This window comes from Pseudochaenichthys georgianus, chromosome 22, assembly GCF_902827115.2.
Source record: "Pseudochaenichthys georgianus chromosome 22, fPseGeo1.2, whole genome shotgun sequence".
NCBI classification, from domain to species: domain Eukaryota; kingdom Metazoa; phylum Chordata; class Actinopteri; order Perciformes; family Channichthyidae; genus Pseudochaenichthys; species Pseudochaenichthys georgianus.
The window spans coordinates 19,121,332-19,145,480 of record NC_047524.1 but is presented as its reverse complement, the minus strand read 5'-3'; the positions used below and the strand labels follow the sequence as shown (position 1 = coordinate 19,145,480).

At 41.3% G+C, this 24,149-nt stretch overlaps 1 protein-coding gene across 2 annotated transcripts in view; it reads left to right on the top strand.

The window, feature by feature from the left end:
* Nucleotides 1–24,149, top strand: part of arid1b (AT-rich interactive domain 1B) — a 179,844-nt gene that overhangs the window by 131,879 nt on the left and 23,816 nt on the right. The window contains exons 6-9 of one of the 2 annotated variants that reach the window (XM_034111673.1): nt 4,692–4,778; nt 7,583–7,762; nt 20,243–20,564; nt 21,902–22,063. In XM_034111673.1, coding sequence (XP_033967564.1) covers nt 4,692–4,778; nt 7,583–7,762; nt 20,243–20,564; nt 21,902–22,063 — 751 coding nt within the window. The remainder of the gene's footprint in view (nt 1–4,691; nt 4,779–7,582; nt 7,763–20,242; nt 20,565–21,901; nt 22,064–24,149) is intronic. The other variant, XM_071207190.1, reaches the window with a different exon arrangement.

The window sequence follows — 24,149 nt, the reverse complement described above, 5'->3', positions numbered from 1 at the left end:
TCATGGAGCAGGTCCCTTCTCTAAAACTTCAACATCAGATCTATTCTACTTTAAGGCCTAGTGGTCTCTGGCGCTAACATTTACACAGGTGCACTTTCATGATGTTTGTTTTAGACCTGCTATCAAAATGCACTCTTTCAGGATCAAGTTAAGTTTAATTACAATTTATAAAAAATAAAGGTACCTTAATTCTTAACACATATTCCCATAAATGTGTATGGATGTGATTGGGATTTTTTTCACCATTTTAACATGTGTGTATTTGTGTATGTTTATACGTGTTTGCTCAGCTGGGTGCGTGTAGAGGTGTAAATTGCCAGTAAGGACTGTGGATAAAGATGAAGGCTGAGGGACAACAGAGATATCGCCATGATGTCACTGATGACCATGTGCTAATTGTGTTATAAAGCACCTATGGGAACACTAGCACTGTAAGGAATAAGAGATCTTAACACTGGAATAAACACATTCAAGCACTTACAAGTTAAAACGTGCATAGTAAAAGTAAAGAAAAAGGTAAAAACTGTCAAAAAGATACAAGAATAATCACAAATACTTCAACACCCTGCAACCCTGCACACCTGCAACATAACAATAGCTAAAACTATTAAATCATATGCATCAATGAAAAATAATTATTGTTTTTCCCAGAATTGTACAGTTCATATTTGCATTGACAAAAGAATACTGTGCTGTTCACATATAGCACTTAGTTACAGCCAGACTTACTTACTAGCATACCAATGGATCAAAACACATTGAAATCCCCCTCATGCACAGCAACCAAAAGAAGATTACCAGAACAGTGGAAGTATTTTTTTACCATTTTATTTGTTTTACATTCTCATTCATAGCAAGCAAAGACAGGGAGAGATATACAGTCGGCTCCGGCTGACATTTAGCTCTCCTCGCGCTCTCCCAGCAGCACGTGGAGAAGAACTGCACGTCAAAGATTCAGAGTATGAATTATTAATGGTACAGATTAAACGTGCCAGGACTCACTGTGGAAGCCTGTTTGTTTTATTTGGACATAATTATTGAATGGCACCTTGTTAAAAAGGATAGTGAGGAGAGGAGAAAGGAAAAGAGGAGAACATGTGGGATGAAGCTTTGTTTGGACAGTAATTGGTGGTGAAATAATTACGAAGTGCCTGTGAGCGTTCACTGCACAGACCGAGGTGCAGAGGTGAGGCGACTCAACTCTTCTTTCACCATTTTCTCATTTGTTTTTCAATTCTCTTTCTTGACAAAGAGATCTGTTTTCTTGTCATCCTTTTTCCCCCTCTTCGTCCCCTCTCTCACACACACACATGCACAAACGCACCATTGCATGTCTTTGTATTAATGTCAACCCTGGTGGACAATTTACATGGGCATGTGGAGAGAGTAGTGGAGCATGGAGGGCACTGTTCCCTATTTGTACCTTCATAGTGACTCACACACACACGTACACTGTAAGCTGCTGCCACCACCACTCTGCCATCCAAACAACAGAGTCTGACAGCCGTAAGCCGGTGCCTGGGCAGCATACCTGCACACACAACACACACACGCACACAGACACACAAAGGCCAGCCGTTATTGTAGGGTCCACTTCCATCGTTTAAAGGTTCAGCTACACTCATGCTACAATACTTCATCCTCACTAACCAGCCGCCCATCGAACTCGTGCTGCATCTAAATCCTTGTCCCTCTACAAGGGGCCATGACCCTTTATGAGAGGCTCTTCCACATAAACATATACAATACAATTAAGTGGTAATATAAACAGTACAAATAATATACACAAACTTACCAGTGAAAAGTAAATAAGTAAATGTATTAGTCACAAAGAGAGGTACAGGAAAACATTCCCTGCCTCCTCCAATAACACTTTTTTATAAAAGACCTGTAGTATTTTGGATCCTGTTGTATTTTTGACTTCTTTTTTTTTATTGAGTCAGGCACAATGAGTTTACATTTATACAGTCAATACTTATTTGTTTTCCCTTTCCCCCCCTCCCGGTCCTAGCTAGTAAATTAAATAACTAAATAAATAGATACATGTATAAGTACAAAAATGTAGAAGATAATATAAAAGAAAATTAATAGATAAGAAAATAAAGAATAGTAACAATAATACATGTACCCATATACTCACATATGTATACCCACATATATCACATACATGTGTGTACATACCTACACACATGTACACATGCACATACATACACGTACGTGTATACAAAGACAGAAAAAAAAAATTAAAGAAATAAAAAAACTGTTGTATTTTTGACTTTTTATTTTAACCATCCAGAATATTTTATATTGTTTTGTTTATATTTGATATACTATTTTTCATTTTTTCATTTTATTTTGAATTGTTAATTCTCTTTTCCACTTATTTTAAGTATTGTATAAAGTCTGAAACAGACTTCTGCTTCTGTGACGAAATAATTTCCCAAATTGGGGATCTATAAAGTATCTATCTAGCTATTGTACGATTGGTATTATTGTAGGTACTTGTTCTTGATTATTTCCACCTATCATAGTATATACAAATAATGCGCTGCATCTCCGGGGAAACCACTATTATTTTTAAATGAATGCCATGGTAGGTCAACAAAATAATAATTACAGAGCCAGGGCACAGGGGTGATATCCAAAGAAAACTCTCAGAAATTCTCCACGATTAAAGTCACACATTAAGAGAAATAATACACTTGATGAATCGCAACGTCAACAAATAAAGTAGTTAAAACTTGATCCCACTTGACCAAGTTCAATGCTTAACTGCTTAAAACACATCACTAATGATTACCCAATCATACTAAAAGAAATATCATAATACACATTCAAAGAGCAAAATGAGAAAATAAAATGTCTTTCCTTCTTCCACCTTTTTACTTGTAATGAAGTATATTTAGCTACTTTTATTAATGTAAAGCAGTGTTTGTTTCACCACTAGTACACACAGAAGCACATAGTTAGTAATTATTGTTTTATCTAAGGGTTTCTTCAGGGTTTGCACTCTGACGTTTTCCCTTTCCCTCCACCACATGATGACAGACTAATCGAATATTCCCTCTTTGAAGCAGCGCCGCTGGATCTATTTATGAGTCAGGCAGGGGGTCTGTGTGTGTGTGTGTGTGTGTGGTGTGTGTGTGTGTGTGTGTGTGTGTGTGGTGTGTGTGTGTGTGTGTGGTGTGTGTGTGTGTGTGTGTGTGTGTGTGTGTGTGTGTGTGTGTGTGTGTGTGTGTGTGTGTGTGTGTGTGTGTGTGGTGTGTGTGGTGTGTGTGTGTGTGTGTGTGTGTTGTGTGTGTGGTGTGTGTGTGGTGTGTGTGTGTGTGTGTGGTGCGTGCGTGCGTGTGGTGTTGTGCTAATATTACAGCACATATTCCTCTACCTTTGCGCATTACGAGTGTTTTCTTGTGCGTTTTGAGTATCTTTGCGCGTGTTTGTGTGTGTGTTACTGTGTAGGCAGCCGGTGTATGGAAATGTTTGTTTATGCGTTTTTTATGCAAAGCAATTATGTTGACTTAATGGGTTTGTTTATGTGGAGAGTTTGCCCACCTCCAGTCATGTTCCTGCTACCGTGGACAGACACATCATATCACACACGTAACAAATATTCGCCGCACACTTATTGAAACAGCACACTTTCTACTTTGTGATTGAATAATGTGAAGTGTTTCCATTATAATAAGGGATTTATATTCAGTGTGGCCTTCTAAGGACACTATCGCAGAAACATTTTGTTTAATATGTCACTCAGCGGCAGTAATTCATAATGTGGCATCCTGAGTAAAACAAAGTCAAATCATATACCGTAATTGTACAAATATGTAGTGACAATCATTAGTGAACATGTACCGTTGAATAACATTAACATGTCTTCTGGGTAAAGCTGCATTTCACTAGCATTATGTTCAAGTACTGGATTTTTCATCCACAGCAAAGTACAACCAATGCAGTCTTAAAAAGAAAAAAACTCTGCCTCTCCTCATTGCCTCAGGTCTGAATCCAAAGATAAAAGGTTAATTTGCCATTTCTCTCTTCAATCCAAATCAATCCGACATAGTCTCTTCTGCCATTGTCCTAATCAGACCCTCAACTCGCTATTGGATTTCAATGGAACAGGCGCAGCCCAAAGACCTGCACAACCACCTAATCAATGATCCTCAAATGCTGCTGGTTTCTATAGGGGGTCGCTCTGGTTTTAATGCTTGCACAAGGAAGTGGCACAGGGTCCAACGACTTGATACTGTATGTCCTCTGGAGGTGCATTTGTCATTTAGCTAACAGCGAATCACAAACAACTTCATGCATAGTGATTCTGCTGCGTGCTTGGGGGGTCTGTACATTTGGCATCAATCGCTCTAACCCTATCGCTTCAAGCCCAATGAACACATCCAGGGTAACCAGGGTAACCTAAGTCCAAATGAACCTTCTAGCTTACCTCAGTGTCATAGAAAGAAATGCAGAAGGGGAAACAAATTGTCCTTCACAGCTTTTTGTCACAACAGTTCATGCAGTTTCCTTCAGTTTTTAAGTAATACAGACAGGGAGTAAGTATTTGTTACTATTGTTACTATGTTGTTACTATTATACAAAGAAGATAATTCAATTAATGCAACATATTTTTATTTTAGCTTGTATTACTCTGAATTGTGTGTGAATGTTTGAAACGTTATGACTATATTGTTGTGCAGGTTCTGCGATGGCCTCACAGAGCTCTGGGAATGGACCAGAAGGAGCCCACCCGCCAAACACCCGCTCACCCATGGCTCAGGAGAAAGGTATATGTGTGTGTATTTTGTATCCAATGGCACACATTCAGTGTTAGGCCTTGACATTTGAAAGGCGACAAAGAGTAAAGAGAAGTTTGTTTGAGTGGAATACAGTGTGTGTTTATGACAAGAGTTTTACTTTGGTGAAACGTAATGGCTAACATTCTTAGAAGAACCAATGCAGCATAAAATGTTTCCAAATGAAATCCTGATCATTTACAGAATAAAATAAGCTTTATACTTTTCTAAAGTCAGCCATGTCCGAAATATAAGTTTTTCACATTCCACACCAGTGAGGACATGAAGGGTGAAGATCATAAGAAACTAAAATATAAATAGTCTGTTCAAAGTAAAGCTCTGTGAATATCACCAACACTGGTTGTAATGAAAGGTTTTCTGATGGAACATAAGGATGTAAACAAAGATTGTGGCTTGTTTGTCTCAATGCAGGACTTTAGCAAGCAGGCGCCTTTCATATTCCTCTGAGCTTTTGACGGCACCAGCATGTGTTGAGAACAAACTTTTTAAACAGAATCAAATGATAGTTGAGGTAAAGCTCTCATACACAAGGTTTTTAGCATCATACGACATCATTTCCCAACATAGGTCAGAGGAAAGCCATGTTTTTGCAAATATGTAACAGTCAACATTCAGTTGATTAAGTTTGAGTCAGAGCATGTGTTCTTTTGATGGAGCCACTTCAGTTTTGCCCACTACTTGTTGCCAAAGGCTTGTAGCACGAATGCTAACTCACAAGCCGCATGCGCCTGCCAGCAGAAAAATAGTTTCCAGCAATTATGGCCACTTGTCAAGCATTACTAAAAACAGAAGAATTACTCATTTACATCCACACAACATTGTAACAAAATCTGAAAGGCTGGGATGTACCCTTAATGGGATGACTGTGATGCTCCTTCTCTATCACCCACTGAAGAACAGTTAACATAGAAGACAGGGAGTAGATGGGTGAAGACAGACAGAGAGTGATGCTCTGTAAAACGTTATTTTCCCAACATGATGAAATCAAACAGGAGATTGAATGCTGCTCTCTAATGCCTGTAAACCTTGAGCCCCCCCCCCCCCCCCCCCCCGCAGCCCAGTCCGGAAAAACACAGCGCCGGTTAACAGGGCTGGTTGTTGTTTTCCGCTTTTTTTTCTAGCAAGGATTAACCCCCCCTTCCCAAACATACTCCCCACTTTGCTCAAGTGCCTGCCTCCCTAAGAGCCTCTCTCCACTCTTAATTTCCATAAATCCGCTGAATGTCCCTTCCCCCCCCCACACTGTCTCTCGCGTGCTTCGCCGGCTGCCTGTTGTTGTTGTTGTTGTTGTTGTCCGGCTGAGAGCTTCACTCGCTCTGCCAAAAAAGAGAGAAAGGTTTACGCGTGTGTGTGTTTTTGTGGAGATGGAAGCAGAGAGAGAGAAATCCTTGAACGTGTTATTTGCTTTTAGCACTGTCTGCAGAATGTTCCTCTCCCCATCCATTTTCCAGGCAATTTAAAGTGCAATATTACACACTGTAATTTTTTTCTCCTCCTCTCCAAAATCCCCTTACCCTAATGGAAGCAAAACATTACAATAATGTCCTCGCTCCTTAAACCCAGCACTCGCAGCCTAAGCACTTTCAGGCCCCAATCGTTCTTTCTCTTGCTCCGTTGCTCTGTCTTTCCCTCCCACACTTTCTCTCTCACTGCCTCTGTCTTGGCCTCTGTCTGTTTCCCGCACGAACAAACACACACACGCATTGAACATTTATTGCTCTCTTCTCCCCATTATCCCCCCCCCCCACACTCCGAAAGACAAATATGTACACACTTGTATATGCACACAAGCATACAGTGAATACACACACAGCATTTTCAACTTTTATCTCCCTCCTCTCTCCTCACATTTGCTCTCGCATTCTAAGCAGAAACAAGGAATTATACAAGTGTCTGCTTGCGCTTTCCAACTCCTAAACCCCAGACTCACGAAAGAGTCGGAATGTGCGTGAGCTTTCATCAAAGCGGATAGCTATCAAAGTTTACAGTCGAGCAGACCCAATCCATTTACACCTTATCTGCAATACTGCATCCCCCCCAACACACACACACCCACACACCCTCGTCTCGCTCACTCAATGGCTGTCCAGCGACCTTTCTCCATTCACGGTGGATTGGGAGACCTTTCTATGGGTTTTTTGGGTCCGCTTGAAAGAACGAAGCCCAGGCGAGGATTGCTCCAAATGTCAATTTGAATGGTGGAGGCGAGTTTGGGGCCTGAGAGGTTTTAACACATCTATTGACAGAATGGCTTAGAATAACATAGTAGCCATGGTCAATTCACGGGCTAGTTCTTTTTTTTCATGCCTCAGAACACATGGACTCAGCTTTTGCAGATATACATTCTTCTTTTAGGCCAGGTATATACGTGATCTCTGCTTTCACTGCTAAAGGAGTTCACTAAACATTCTGTGTTTTTTATTTTTGCTCAGGGTTCCTTTTACATGTCAGCCTGTGCTTTTGGTGCCTGTTTTGTCTAATACCCGCTCCATGCCGAGTTACTCACTGATTTGTATCTACGAGTAACAGGAGCCAATGCCAAGGTAAAAGATTAGGCTTTCATTAAAAGGAAGGGTCTCTTTACACAGGGCCATTGAATGGATATCCACATTTATTTAGCAGGTATAATGACCTCATCCACCTTCGCTCAATCCCTCAGTCAACACTTGATTTTTCTGAGCAGGTGTATTTACTCTTAAAGAGCTCTTTGTGTTTCAGGCACCTTTTTAAGCAAAGCATTGACATTGCGTTTTATGTCTAATTGTGTGTTTCAGGGTTCATGTCCAACATGCAGAGGAACCAGCCAGGCTCTCAGTTTGCTTCTCCTCAGTCAGGACCTCCCATGTCCCCCCACCCCTCACCTGGGGGCCCATTGTATCCTGGGATGGGTGCCTACTCCCAGAGCGGCCCTTCTGGTTCTTATGGACCTCAAGGATCACAGTATGGACACCAAGGTTAGAACCAGTTTGCCTACAAAATCATTATAACAAATGTTACTTTAACTCACAGTTAAAGGTGAAAATACACTTAGAAGGTTCTGGAAGATTGGCCCATTGATTATCTTTAAACAGAAACTCATATTAAAGTGTGCAGTGTCAGGGTGCGTGGAAAAGGTAGGACCCAAAAGCAGTATTAACAAAAAGCGAGCTTTAATTTACAAAAAAAGCCGATGACAAAAGAAAACGAGACAAAGTTAGCATTACCAAAAAACAGGGGAGCACGAGTAAATAATCCAGGACCAAAACTTCAAGGACAAACATGGAGCGTGACATGAAGGGAAAGACAAACAATGAACCAACACTGAACACAGGAAGAGACAAGACTAAATACAGGGAGGGGTAATCACAAGATGAGAAACAGCCGGGCAGGGGAGGAGAAACACAAGGGCAACAGGTGAACACAATCAGACAACTAGACACACCAGGGAAACTAACGACAGGAGGAAACACACAGGGAAAAGGACCAGACAATAAACCAGGAGGGAAACATGACAGGGAGAACAGCAAAACACCCAAACCTAGACATAAAAACGTGACATAACATGAATATCGTGACACGCAGCCCTTTATTATGATCCAATAAGCTTGATGACGTAGCAACCACTCCCAGGGTTAGTTAGTTAGTTAGTTAGTTAGTTAGTTAGTTCGTTCGTTAGTTAGTTAGTTAGTTAGTTAGTTAGTTAGTTAGTTAACTACTGTAGCCGACAAGCTAACCACTAACTTGCTACATGCTTGAAACATGCTAATGCTAATCAGCTCACCAAGCTTCTTTTTCAACATGGTGTTGAGTTCTCACGACTATACATAATTTCAATCTATTAATACTTTATTGAAGAGTTGAGAAAAAAACTCTGAGCTAATGAAATTGTTAACTGCTCAAAGCTACTTGGACATCTGGTCGATAACAAGATGTTAGGTTTACAGTTTTGTACCATAAAAAAAAAGCAAAACCAAACTTCAACTCGTTGGTTCATTTCCTTCTCGAGTAGAGGATGGTTTAATATGAGGAGGGGGTTCAACACAGCTTGTAATCTACAAGAGTTTCCCTCTATTTTAGACTCCATGGCCGTTCGTTCACCTAAGTGATGATCACCTTTTGGTCAATAACTCCAGGAATTCATGAAGATGTAATTTACATAGTTTGCAAATTCACCTATCTTTCCAATTCCATTGAAATCAATATGAAGGGGTGAAGAGGCCAAGACACTTAATCATACAGTATTTTTAGGAAATAATAACAAATGGGATTTATTTTTTACTTTACTTTACGAGAAACACATTAATTTTCTGTCTATATAATGACTGTATTACACATTTCTCCTCAGCCTTACAACAATTCTGAATGGGACGTTTTCAGCACTAGTTTGAAATGTTCTTCTCCTCTTCTACAAATGCCATGTATGGCTGCACTTTACTTTACCAATAATGTGCTATATTGTGTTTAGTACATTGTTAGCTAAGGGCACCTGCGTCAATAACATATTGAAGACACAAAGGCTATAAAGGAGTCTAAGTTTGTAATTTGACCAAAAAGTCAAACATATTTCAGTTAATTCCTTTAGGCAGGAGTGGGGACATTATCTCGAGGCTCTAATCAAAAATTGAGTCCTTGGAGCCAAGCTTATTGAAACAACACAAAGAAACTCCTGTCACTCTTTGACAGAAAACGAATATGTACTGTAACTTAAAGCCAGATAAAGACTATTCAAAACCAAAAGAGATGGAATTTGATTTTCCACACGCTATGGATCCTTTCAAATTTTGCGATGAATTATTACTCATGAAAACCACTAACAGGCCCTGTGTGGACTTTCTCTGTTGACTTTTACCTGACAGCACTTTTTTGGAACAGCTTCTGCTTTCTGCCTAGTCTTTTTGGACTGATGAATACCACGTAATACCAAGGGGCCTGGCCTCAGGTGGGAAAGCCACATTTGTCTTTGTTCATGACGGTTGGCCCTCGTTTCACAGTCACATTGGGCCTTGACATCGGTGTCATTGGTTTTCAAAGAGACTTTGTTAATGAGCAATACAAAAAGATTCATTTTAAGACTGTCACCCACAGACATTTGTATATGGTCTCTCCTCCTGGGGTAGGTCTCACTGCAGGCATTAAAACACATCTTTCTGAGGATGAGACTCTGAATATTCATGATGCACTTGATCTCTGGACAGACCTCTTGGCCCTCCTCATGATAACATTATGAGGGAGCTCCAAAATGACAGGGGTCGTGAGGTTTATCCACGGAATGATAATGTCCAGTGGACCAAAGAAAAACCAAGATATTTTACTAAAGTAAAAGTAGTTTTACCATAATGTAAAATACTAACTTTAATACAAAGTACAAGAGTATAAGCACAAAACATTTTATAAATAATATTCATCATGCAAAATGGCACATTTCAAAGTAATGTTTATTATCAGATGATAATTTCATAACTTTATTGTAGCTGGTATTGGTGAGGATAATTTTTTCAACAAGATATACTGCTGGGTAGCCATGTTTATAAAAATACGTCATAATTTATTAGTTAATTTAGGATGTTTAATCTAAATCTGGAAAGTAACCAGTAACTAAGATATTAAATAAATGTAGCGGAGTAAAAAATACACTTTTCCCTACAAAATGTGGTCTATTGTAAGTCAAAGTGGCATAAAATGGAAATGCTCAAATATACAGAAGTATCCAAAAATGGTATAGTACTAGTAAGTGAAGAACTTGGGTTTATTTATCTAATTGCATTCGTCCACTGATGATGTCAAATCAGAAATGTTTTGTCATCATCCTATTCCTATTCATACATGGTATAATTGTTGATATTTCTTTAAATTAGCCATTTAGTATTTTTGGCGAATTTAAGTTCACCAGTAATTTTGGATATTTTGTCTGTTGTGTATTTACAACAAGATGACTGCAAAGCTTATTTTTTTATCTTACACACAAAGAAGGAAAATACGCTACAAAATACAAACACAAGAAATCAAACATTAATTAATTTCTTAATTAAGTTTTACTCCTTTTACTGTTGATGTTGTTCATGAAGCTTTAACCAAGTTAGATCCTAAGAAACCGGCCGGCCCGGACAACGTAGAACCTTTCTTTTTAAAGATAGCTGCAGATTTTATTGCTCCACCTCTCACTACTCTTTTTAACCTCTCCCTCAGCACAAACACAATTCCAAAATTGTGGAAGTCAGCGTATGTCCTGCCTCTACTAAAAGGTGGGGAGGCCACTTTATTAAATAATTATAGGCCCATCTCTAAATTATCAGTTCTGGCTAAGGTTCTTGAACGCCTAGTGAGTGAACTGGTTAAGATGTTTTTATGTACAAATGACATCATGTCTAAACATCAGTCAGGCTTCAGAAAGCAACATAGCACCATCACTGCCACAATGAAAGTGGTGAATGATGTGGCCAGTATTTTAGATAATAAGCAGAGTTGTGCAGCTCTATTTATTGACCTTTCCAAAGCATTTGATACCGTCGATCATCGCATCTTAAAGCAGAGGATACTCAGTATTGGCATATCCAGCCATGCAGTGGGGTGGTTTGTGAACTACCTCTCTGAAAGGTCCCAATAGCCGCGTTCACACTGCGGTACTTTTCCCACAAAGGTTCATGCGAACTTAGTTCATGGTCGCGTTCACACCAAAAAGAGCCGGTACTAAAAGTAGTTCATGCGAACCTTTTTACCCCCTCGAAAGTCCCTGCTAGAGAGCAGGGACTTTCGAGCGGGTCTTTTTTGAGAAAAGAGCTATATTCCTGATTGGCTGGGCGAATTGCAAACCACGCCCCGTAAAACTCCCAAAAAGTTTTGTGAAGCCGCCATTTTATTATCCTCGCATTAGCATTATTAGCATTAGCCCAGCGCAGAAACGCAGAGAGACTAACTTATGGCAACACAAAATAAAACATGGGAGCGGTGGAGATGAGGAGGTGTCGGCGTTCTGGCGATTTACTCGGAAGGCTTCAGTAGAAGCTGCTGGGAGTCCCAGCAGCTTCTACTGAAGCCAATCCCCAACTCCGGGGACTTCCGGCCGGGGACTTTGGGCGGCAGTATACGCCGTGAAGTGGTTTGCGGCCTGCCAGTAAACCCAAAGCAGAAGACGAAGAAGTGACGTCAGCGGCTTCATTTGCCTAATCCACCCCCAGGGACTTTTTCTGGTGTGAACGCGATCTGTACTTAGTTCATGCGAACTAAAGAGTTTGCATGAACTAAGTTCGCATGAACCTTTGTGGGAAAAGTACCGCAGTGTGAACGCGGCTAATGCGTTCATTTTGATGGGCTGTCTTCTGAGTGGTTAAACATTACTAATGGTGTTCCTCAAGGTTCTGTTTTAGGTCCACTTTTATTCTCCATCTACATCAATAGTTTAGGTGAAAATGTCGATGGAGCAACCTTACATTTTTATGCGGACGATACCGTTATGTATTGTGCAGGTCCCTCCATTAAGGAGGCTATTGTTGAATTGCAAGCTGTTTTTAACATTATTCAGACTTTTTAAATGTGGATAAAACCAAGGTAATGCTCTTTTCAAAAGCTAAAAAGACACCAGAGCCTGTTTTAGATATTGTAACCACGCAAGGAATTATACTTGAAGTGGTTACCTGTTACAAATACCTTGGTATCTGGCTTGATGATTGTCTCACTATTAAACGTCATGTCAATAACCTTCTTAAAACACTGAGGGTTAGGCTAGGGTTCTTCTACAGAAACAAGTCCTGTTTCTCGCTTGAGGCCAGGAAAAGGCTAGTCACTGTGACCTTTTTACCTGTGATGGACTATAGTGATCTGGTCTATATGAATGCACCTGCCAATTGCCTGGTCAAGTTAGGTGCTGCGTATCACAGTGCACTGAGATTTGTGACAAACTGTAAAGCATTAACCCATCACTGTACCCTGTATGCAAGGGCATGTTAGGGAAACTTCCATCCTACATCTGCTCCCTGATCTCACGGCGAATTGTAAGTGGCTACTGCCTGAGATCGCATGCTGTGGTTTTATTAAATGTGCCAACTGCTAGGACTGTCTTAGGGAAGATGGCATTTAGATGCGCAGCTCCTCTGTCTTGGAATAGTCTGCAATTGAAATGGAAACTGAGCAATCTGGTGCCACTAAATGTTTTTAAAGCTCGGTTGGATGCTACTCAATCGGAAGTTGTTGGTACCTATTCATGTGGATAGTTATGTAAATTGTAAATCCCTGTAATGATGCTGTATGATGTCCCTTTTGTTGTTCTGTTTATGTTTTTATGTTTCATGTGGAACCTACTTGAGCAGGTCTCCCTTGAAAAAGAGATCAATGATCTCAATGGGATACACCTGGATAAATAAAGGATTAAAAAAAATAATAATAATAATAATTTACAGGTTCACAGTGTTGAAACCTAATGCTTCATATTTTAATACGTCGTAGGGCAACCTAACTTAAAAGGTTTAAAAATATAATAATTTGTTGCAAGATACTGTCAACTCATTTTAAAATGATAAGGTCTATAACTTGATCAATCTGTGAATATCATTCCTGTCTCTCATTCCAGTTTATACTCCAGGCCTGTTTTGAACAGACATTTGGTGAATCAGTCAAATCAACCATTTGTATAAGCTTTTTCTCATACTCAAAAAAAGGCAAAAAATAAACACTAATTCCCAGAAAGATGGGTAAAAACTGTGGATTGCTCTCTATAATTCAGCATTCTCCTCTGCTTTTCCTCAATGTATGACACCTGGCCATCCAACAAACGTTGATATCTGCTGTTGTACTTTGTTTTTGCATTTGGCGGTACCCTAGATGAAAAAAATGTTTTGGTTAATGTTTGCTTTAAAGTGTCACCTTGGTGAATGCGTCCATCCGTAGTGTTTCCCCAAAATTGCATCCTCTCCCTCGCATTTGTTAATGTTGATTAATAACCCAAATGCATTTGGTATTTGGTCTCCCCTCTCCACCCACCCTTATCTCTTAATGTGAATTTGGCTGGGCCGACAGCTCAGTAAGCAGACAGAAAAAGAGAAGTAAAGTAAGCAGAGAGCGACAGCGAGGCGAATAGCCTGGAAGAGGCTCTGGAGGCAGATGAGCGTGAAATCTCACTCGGATGACAGGAGAGATGTTCCCATCAGGAATGGAAAGAACAGCTCAGGCTCGCTTGTCTTCTCATCACAGTCACATACAGTATATTTATACTGATGTATGTATACCCTCATTCAAATGTAATGCACTTGGAACTGACCTGCATCTGTCCTGAGTTTATACTCGAGGATATTCTCAGACAGCAGCGCAGCTCCTATCTAAAAGAGTTTGTTCTTGAATGGCTACTTTTGTATCTTCGCATAGTATCAACAACAAAATAAACAAAAATGGCAGGCAGTACAAAATATCCTCTTCCTTCACGCTGTATGAATATTTCCCAGTTTATTAGGTTATACTGTTGTTTAATACAATAGCCCTCCAATACATAACGAGTACTTTCATACAATGTCCAGCTTTTGTTGGAACTGTCGAGAGGTGTTTACTGTATGCAGTGCTGTTGTTTGTTTTCCATCATACTAAGATTTGCTTCTTACATTTTGACATCCCCATCATTTAATTTGTACTATTTGCCAGGATATGGCTTTGTTGGATGACGTAGCACTGCCTTTGGGGTCAAGTTAAAGTTTTGGGCTAGACCACTCCGTCTTTCTTGCACAGAAACGAATGAAACAACTTTGGTTTTTGATATGCTATTGCCTTTCTGAACACTGCCTTAGCAATGACCTCATTCAGAAATCTTTGATCCACAAAGGGACACCCATCAGCAGAAATATGAAAACAATTTTCCAAAAACATTCAGTCCTGGAAAGTATTCAAAAGGGGACATAGCTGGTGTCCCAGACCTTGAAGGGTCTGTTTGGGGTGAAGAGGGCAAACAGCTGCTGGTCATTGTTCTTTTCCTGACAGCTCCATCTGCTTCCCTTCCCTCTCCCTCGCGCACTAACAAATTAACCAGCCATTAGCCAAAACAGAAACGCACTCCAAGTTTGTGAACTCTTCTCTGACTGTTTTTCTTGGCCTGTCCGCCTGTTCTACGAGAACTCCACCTCTTACGTTACTTGTGTGGTGGATATAGAAATTTGTATTCATTGGGATAAACCCCTTGAGATGCACCATCTCGTTTTCAAGGGGGTCCCAACAATAGCAACAACTTACAGACATACATAAACAAAAAGACAAAATGCAAAACATGACACACAAGACAAACCACATACAGTCTGTTAAGTAAAATTCAAGCAATGCAAATAATCATTACAATTTGAGACAGTCGAGCAAATCTGTTTCATCAATATCAGTTAATAACAAGTGCAGACCAGTTGAAAGTGAGATAACAATGCATGTTTAAATAAACCCAATGATGCAATAGCAGCAGGTAAAGTATTCCAGTCTGTTGGGGCTTTGCAAATGAACGCTCTTCTGCCAAAAACATTTTTTGCAGAGGGGACAGAGAAATAAATCTGAACAGAATGTCTAACTTGATGATTTGGTGAGTAGGGTACAAAATACTGCTTTAAATAAGGGGGATAGTTAAGATAAATGCATTTCAATATCAACTGAAGCTGTGTTACACAGCTCATCAGAGAACATCAACATCTGTGTGATGCTGTGTAAGGAAGGTTGCAGCAAGGACCTTGTTTCAGCGGCAAACGGTTGTAGCTTGTGTAACCAACTACATAAACCCAACACAGTTATGATGATGATTGCAGGAGGATATGCCCATTTTAAAAACAATCCTAAAATAATATTATTTACATAGATCTTAGATTAGTGGAAACAAGGCTTTCCCTCATTTTGCTATTCCTTACAGCTTTCTGCAACTCTTCTGAAGTGCCCCCTTCTTGCCCTCAAAATATATTTAATGTTTTATGTTCATGGCTTGTTTAAAGTTGAACTGATCTCGTACTGTGTGTTGATATCGGCCTCTTCTCGGGACTCACATAACTCCACCAGCTGTTTCTAAGATGTGCACATGGACACGGTGCAGAGCCAGCATGTTGAGAACAGTGGACAGGAGGAGGAGGATATCAGACCATTACAGGAAAGAGATTTGGAGTGTGTGTCAGTTCTGCTGGCTTTCTCTCTCACCCATTGCAGTGTCCCCCTCCCTCGAGGGGTTAAGCACTCGCTGGTAATGACCATGCTTCATACAGCACTTTTAAGCCTTGGTGCCTTGCTGGGGCGGCGGTGTAATTCAGCCAAAAAAGCCAACGCCTGGGGGAGGGACAGGAGGTTTTTTGGAGGAAATTGAGTGTGTGGAGCTCTGTAGCCCCAAGGCTCACCCTGGCCCTGCTTAGGCTCAGACGCCCTGCCGGGAAGGTGCTGAGGTGGCTGAGAGAGGATGTTAAAGCCTCAGGCAAAAGAAGACGCTGCAAAAAAAAAAAAACTATCCATCCCAGCAAGTCATACTGCAGTATAATACCGAGTCCTAAAAGCGTATTACGGACTGGAATAAATGTGCTGTTTGCTTTTTTATTTGTATTTATCCGTTTTGGAATTATCAATAGCTGTGAACTTATCTGAAGTTTTAAGAGCACTCATATTTACAAGGCACCCACAACATAACTAAGTACATAATATAAGAAATAAAAAGTATAATAAAATAATAATAATAATAATAATAATACAGGTATAATACGAGTCTGTGAAAAATCAGCAGCAGTCCAGTATAACAGATACTAATGTTGTGTGTAGTAAGTGTAGTAATAAATACATTTTCTTAAAGGTGGGGTAGGTAATTCACTTCAGAAACACTTTTTGTTATATTCCATGGAATGCTCTTAATATCCCGATAGCAATGAATATATTAAATGCTTTGACAAAAAATCCATAAAAAAATGTCATCTGTGGAAGCCGTGGCGCTGTGAAAAGCACGACCGGATGGCCTACCTGCCTGTCAGCCTTCCATCTCGTGCACAAACTTATCTCGTGCCCTCATTGGTCATGTGAGCGTTCGTGTGTGTTTGAGGAGGGGCTCTGTAAGGAAGTCTGAAGAAAGGGGCTGATTTTTTTCGGCTGCGTAGTTTCAAATTCTAGCGCACTCGAGCTGGTTTCTCCATTCTTACCTACCATACCTTTAATCTCAAGAGCTTCAATCTGTTGTAAACAGATTAAACTACATTCAAAACTGTTAGAATTATGGTATATGTAAAATTATGTTATACTGTACTTTAAATAGGAACTAGGGGAGATTGTGTTTTATAGCACCCACTCTATATAAAACGTGTTACGCCTGAGTATAATGGATCGAGATATATATCAGGGTGTCCACTAGCACATTGATAACAAAGAAAAATGCTGTTATTCATTTCTTTTATTCGTGTTCATCCACATGAGGACATGGACAGTCTGCTCTTGTCCTTGGCAGCTCAGGCATGCAACCATGTAATCTGCGTTCCACTCCTTATTGATGGAGCTCACAGATCCGGGGGGCTGGTTCGGCGCCATCATAACCTTTCTCCATCATAGCCGGTAGAATGGCTGCCTCGGCTGTTAGCATTGGACGGTCCAGTCTGCTGAGGAGGCAGAAGACGGTAATCTGCTCGGTCACACTCCAGCTCCCCCTCGGGACTGCAAGGATTAATCCCGGCGCAGGATATAGCTTCCGTCCAATGCGTGACCATGCCCGGAATTTCCATGTAATTGTGAACGAAGCACCATGAGCTCTCCTTCTCCTTCTCCTCCCCTCCATCACACTATAAATACCACCAAGACTCCCCAAAGGCGCCAAGTGCCCGAGAAGCAGGCAGGAAACCAAGACTGAGCCACAAGGACACGAGAAGGGACAGATAAAGATGTCATGCTATTTGTCCTCTTTTTCAGAGTAGTATGGCTAGCATGCAAAGTAGGAGAAGCAGATGATACAGTTCTGTGAATATATGTTGATGCTTACATGTGCACAATATGAGCTAACATGGCAAATATATGTTTGAGCAACAGGAAGTGGAATTTCTGAGTATTTATAAATGTTGTCATTTTGCCAAAAATGCAGAATAAAGTATCAAGATTTTTAAAGAGAAAGTGTCAAACCTTCATATTGGCTACACAAACGAGTCCCCAGCTCAAATGTATTTAATCTACAAATAATACATATTTTCAATTTATGATCAAATATATGTGTGCTTATAGTAATGTACATTTTAAATAATATATATTCTAGCTATAAAAAAAATATTCTGTATTGCCGGTTACTGATCCAACTTCCTCATCTGATGTTATCTGAATGGCACCTCGAAAGACTTTGGAAATATAAATTACTCTCATGAAAACACCTAGAATTTCAGTGAAAGTAGGTTATGCTATCTGTCCTTGAAGAAGCACTCTGGCGCAGCACCAATCGTTCAGGAGAGTGAATCATCCTTGTCAGGACAGAGCAAGACTCTCATAGGAAAGCTTAGCATTAACCCAGTCCCACAGCCACTCCGTCTTTCCTTTGTTAGCCGAGGCAAACATAGCTGGAAACTAGAACATTTTGAACGGTAGTACATCAAATGACAGATCTGTCTTCACCCCTCCTAGTAAAGTTGAATACAGTCTCATGGAAATTTCCAGACTCACTCCCACTTTTTGGGGCTTTTGGAACATCCGCCAAAATGGAAAAAAAAAGAATGTCCAAATGGGACTGTGTGATATAAACAACTCCCCGGGAGGTGTGCTGAAGCCTCAGTTTGTCACGAGGGCCAACAACCACAAAGTGTCCGCCCAGGCCATTGAGAACGTATGGCAGGTTGCCATGACATGGGGCTCAACAGCTGTCCAAAGAGCTGAGAGAGGTCGCTGACTGCGGCCTTGTTCCAAACCGTCCACCCAAGTGAAGGGAAGGAAGCTGCAGGGCACCGCTCCCAGTGTTCCCCACAGCACAGTCACTTTAGAGTGTAAGAAACATAGAAATGTATCTTTCACTAGTTTCAAGGTCTCAGAAGTATTATATATGCATCCACACAGACAAGCAGATGGACACACACACACAAATGTAGTGTGCACCATACTCTTGTGTTCGTTAACAGACATCCTTTCTTCCTGAACGCTTCCCTATTATAGCCCCAAAACCCTTGACAGGTGTCAGCCGTACTCAGCTCACCGACTCACCAAAGCCTCCCCAGAAATAATCCGCTTCTTCTTTCCCTATCTCCCACAGTAGATTTCATCACACTTTCTGGACAAATTCAACCGATGCTGCTGACTTTTATGGGAAAGACTTTTATTTTGATTCAATATAAATCCTATCTCGGGGGTGGAGGAGGGGAGGCAGGAGTTTTCTCCCCCCACCTTCTGTCTGCCTGTCTTCCTCTCTTTCCGCCCCAATCCTCCACTGCTTCCTCCCGCGATATCCCTCTGTTGGACTCGCAGGCTTATGTCATGTGGAAAGTGTCTTCACTGAAGCAGCTCGAGGACACTCAGAAGCCATTTCCATTTTCGGAGACATTTTTTCCCCCTCTTGGTGAATATTGTCATTCAACGTTCCCTCATCTGAGCGTGCGGAAAAGCCTTCAGGTTTTAAAGGGACTTGATCCCCTTTTCCAGACATATTCTCAGAGGATTAAGCAGTGATGCCCAACTAAAGCACCCTTAATCAAATCACAATAAATAGCCCCCTCACAATGCAGGATGCCACATGTTCCTTTCTATCTTGCAGGGGATTTGTCCCAGGGAGGGGATATCACAGTTGAAACGGCCCAGTGCCTGCAGAGGGAATACAATGAGATGTGCTCCGTGTGTAGGAGTGTGCTGCACTCACATGTGCACTAGGTGTGTTTTAGTGTGCCTAAATGTATGTACATGTTGTTTTTGACAGCATGGTGATTCTCTTACGGCTCTTATTGCAGCTGGTGTTGGAGTCGAGCGCGGCTTTTAGAGCCAAAATGGAGGGGTTTAAGTGTGCCTTAGGAAAGCTCCTGGCAGCGCATCCGTGTGGCCCTCCAGGGCAGCAAAAAAAGCATTTACTGCAGATTAGAGCTCCTCTCAAGTGTTTCACAAAGTCAGTCTTAAGCTTGACAATTGTTCCCTGGGCAATCCAGAAACCTGCAACGGAGGAAAATGTCACCACCCCTCACCCCATTTCGTCTTTCTGGCCTCTGCTGGAGGTTAAAAAGGTTATGAATCAGAATTTGGTTTTGCACGTCACATTCCTCCTTTTTTATCTCCCACCAAATGATGTTATTGATTGATGAAATTGTTGTATGCATCACTGTAGGTATAGGTGTATTGATGAACTCAATTTTTCCTGAATGAAAAGAAAACACAGGACCAATTTTGTGTCATCATTTTTATAAGCAATCTATCAATTTCACTTCAGTGAAATGTCTCAAGTTTCCAGCAGCCATGTCTTACCTTTTTCAGTGACTTTGTCTGTGGACTAGCTACTTTTCCAAAGATGTAAGGCTCATTCATATGTTGTCTTCTTCCAGGTAACTACCCTCGCTCCTCCAACTACAGTGGGCCTGCCAGTACCGGCTACAGCGGCCCCGGCCCCGGCATGACCAACAGTCTGGGAATGAATGCTAGCAGCCCCATGCACGGCCAGGGGCCCGGCCAGCCCATACCTGTGGGACGCAGCCATGGCGCAGGCAGCCAGAACAGGGTGTACCCACCCATGGCCCCCAGCTCCCCCGGCATGCCCCAGCCAGCTGGGCCCGGGATGGGCCCTCCCTCTTTGGGTAGCTCTAACCGCAAGGCCCAGGAGGCAGCAGCAGCTGCCATGCCGGGATCTGCCAACTCGACACACAACAGGTGAGAGCAAGCACCCAGGGGCTCACTGTCTCTGAGTTGTGTAGATTAACATGTGTTTCTTTATGGCTGTAAGTTTTCACCCAAGTGTGTGTGTTTGTGACTTTTACATATTGCATTATTTATTTTTCTTAAAAATTTGCTAAAGATATCATGATATTTTTTTAACACATTATTCCGGCCACAATAATCGAGAGTCTGATGTTGTAACAGCCATAGTGTAAGTGTCTGTATATGTTCATATCATTCATTGCAATTGCTCCTATGCTATTAGGTCCTACAATTGATCTTGGCAAAAGACAGAAGAATAGATTCAATATTATTATTACATCGCTTTCAAAAATAAAAGGCTCAAATTCTTCTGTAGGGCTGAGCCTATTTTAGAAATAGTGTTTTTATTTGTATTGAAGACACATGGCACATAGAAAATACATTTTGTACCTCAATGGGGACCACAGTTAAAGAATAAAAACAACTAGTGATCGTCTTAACCTTAACTACTATTGTACATCAATTGAAAAGCAATATTGGTATGCTTGAATAGGGGCTGGTAAGCATCTCTTCTCTATCTTACATCACATCACTCTCTCTGCACGGTCGTGTGTGGGGAGGAGGGCTGAAAAGCACCAGAGACTTTCTGTGCCACACACTTTGTCTTTTTCTTCCATGAGTCTTTTCAGACGTGAAGGCATGAGTCGTTCTCTGGGGTTCCACGCTTCTGTGAGCCATTTGCCGAGCCATCCCTATTTTCACACATCTCATAAAGTGCCTGACATTTTGATAGCTGGCACTATACACCAAGTGCCATTTGTTGTAGAGATATTGGCCTGTGAGCCGACTGTATGGGTTGAATACAGCACTGTCAAAACATAAAAGAAGGAAAAGCAAACCACAGATTTAACTGTGAAAACACCAGAGACCGAGGTGACACATAGCACCTTATCACAAACACATAGCACTTTGATGCTTTAACAGCATATGAGTTAATATTATGTTTCCATCAGTGTTGGAATTTTAAATGTAAGCGTGTGTGCAGCATCCGAGACCAGGGCTGTTGTGGGATTGTGTGGGCAGTAAAATGTTGCTGAACCCTGCCGGGGGATCTAGTGGAAACATGGCCGTCTTCTGAGAGGAAGTGTGGATTTCTGCGCTTCTTCCTATCAGTGCGGGGGTTCGTCTAACAATGCATCATGGGTGCCAGCATTCTGCATGCTGTAGTGGCGAGTGAACATTTGTCAATGTTCATTCCTATTTCTCATGACGCATGACTCCAACTGGAGACTGTGAGCTAGCAATGAAGTTTTTGTTTTTGTTGGGGGTCTGTTGGTGCCGGTCTTCAGGCGGCCTCCTTATGCGAGGTCCCAAGCCCAGATGCAGCCACGTCATGCCACCTCCACCCACTGGCCTGCACCCTACCCCACCTCCACCTGTCCACCACCTTCCCCTCCACTCAGACCTCACCATCCACCCATCCTGCCACCCTCACATTCACAGCACCATAGGTAGGTACACCCCCATCGTGATGTGTGTGTGCATGCCTTTAAAGGGACAGTAAGGATATGCTTGTATGAGGTACTGTATCAGTGTATTACGTAGATTGTGGTCAGCACCAACACGTTTGAGTCACAGACAGGATGACCACCACGGCAGCAAAGCATGTACTGCTGTTATTGTTCACCGCATTACCTCGCCAGGAGACATCCCTTTGATCCAAACTGAAGCCGTCTTCCCTGCTGAAGCAACACGACCCCACTGAAAAAGACAGTAACTTTATCTTACAGAATATGGTAGATGCTGGTCTACTTTTGCCTCGATACGAAAGTTTGTTTGGGTTAATATTTGATTTTGTTGAATCAAAACTAATCAAAGTCACACAAAAACACATACAAACTAGCCAGTCGAGAAGAAAAAAAGTACTGTATTATTCTAGTGGGTTCTGTTAGCTTTAGTGAAACATCTAAAGCAGGGGTGGCAAACTCAAGGCCCGGGGGCCAAATCCGGCCCGCGACTTCATTTCATGTGGCCCGCAAGAGCTCTGAAAGAATGTAATATGTTTATTATACGGTTACAGGCCGATTTACAGATGCACAATGTCCATAAACTACATGTCCCACAATGCATCTTACATTAGATATTTTTTTTTTTTTAACTAACTTTTTCTCAGAATTTGGCTTTTCTTTTTAAATAATTTTGTGACATTCTCACTGAAGAGACTTGCACTTATTTGCCCTAGACTTCTTCTTTCAGACGTAGTTATCTATGAAGCTTTTACCCTATCCGATAATAATCCAATGCAGAGGCAATAAAGTAATATAATACATTATTTTAAATATATAAAATATTTATATATGTATTTTTATATAGTCTTAAAGTTACAACCGGCCCTTTGAGTGCAACCATAATGCTGATGTGGCCCGTGATGACATTGAATTTGACACCCCTGATCTAAAGGGTCGTGTTATGGCAAGTAATGCTGTGATAATATTCGAAATATAGCGTACACTGATATTGATCGTCTAATATAAGTTGTGGTGCCCACGTCCACAACAGTTCATTCATTTGCTTTCAGTACTTATGTTTTTCAAAACTGCCAACTGCCATCTACTGTAGGTATTACACTGACTACGGGTAAGCACATCATTCAACCCCACTTTAAAACATCCAACCTATCCTTTTCAAAATAAACTGTCTTCATGAATGTGTTATGGAAATGTCTCATGCAAAACAGAACTGAAAGTGATCGTGATGATACTTCTCACAAGCTCCCTCTGAAAACAAAACAAGAGGAGTCATCATGCGATCATTGTAATTGCCATCATCACCTTCAGCATCATGACTGTAGTCATCATTATCATCATCAGCGCGTCTTAGTCATGGCAACAAGTGAGCGCAGGCAGCATGATGCACGGACACACACACGGACACACTCACTGAGTTTTAGATTGTCATGTGCACTGTGTTGGCATTTTGTGGGGAGGCTGGCAGTATGTGTGATTAATTACGTGCGTCAGCAGGGCCCAACACACACACACAGTCACACACAGCAATGCAAATGCTGGCCGAGCCATTAGGAGACGGCCGGTCTGTCAATAAGAAGTGGCATGACATGATCCCCACTGCTGGGACCAATCAGACTGGTTGTCAGTCTCTCCTCACATTCAGCAAGGTGTTGCACGCTGGCTGTGGCGCTGCCGGAGGAAAGGGCTCTCTGTGCCACTCTGTTTGTTTACATATCTGTCTGCAAAGTGTGTGTGTCTTCACTCATTTCTCTTCTCAGTGATCCCTTCTGATCTACCATCGACTGTGAAAACATCCCTGTGTTTCTTGCCTTTTATCGGTGTCAATAATGTGTTGTGTTTTTACTGCACTGCAAAGTTCACATTTGAAGCAAAAAGTCCAGTGCTATGATGACTTTTACTTTCGATTTGATGTCGGAAATCTCTTTTTTCTGTTTGGCTGCGATGGCTGCACTTGCAAACTTCCAAATTGCCATCGTATTCATTCAAAACAAGGCATTACTTCGCCTTGCACTGGAACGAAATTGAACAGAAACGGCTTAGAACAACAAAAGACTGGTATCTCGCTTGT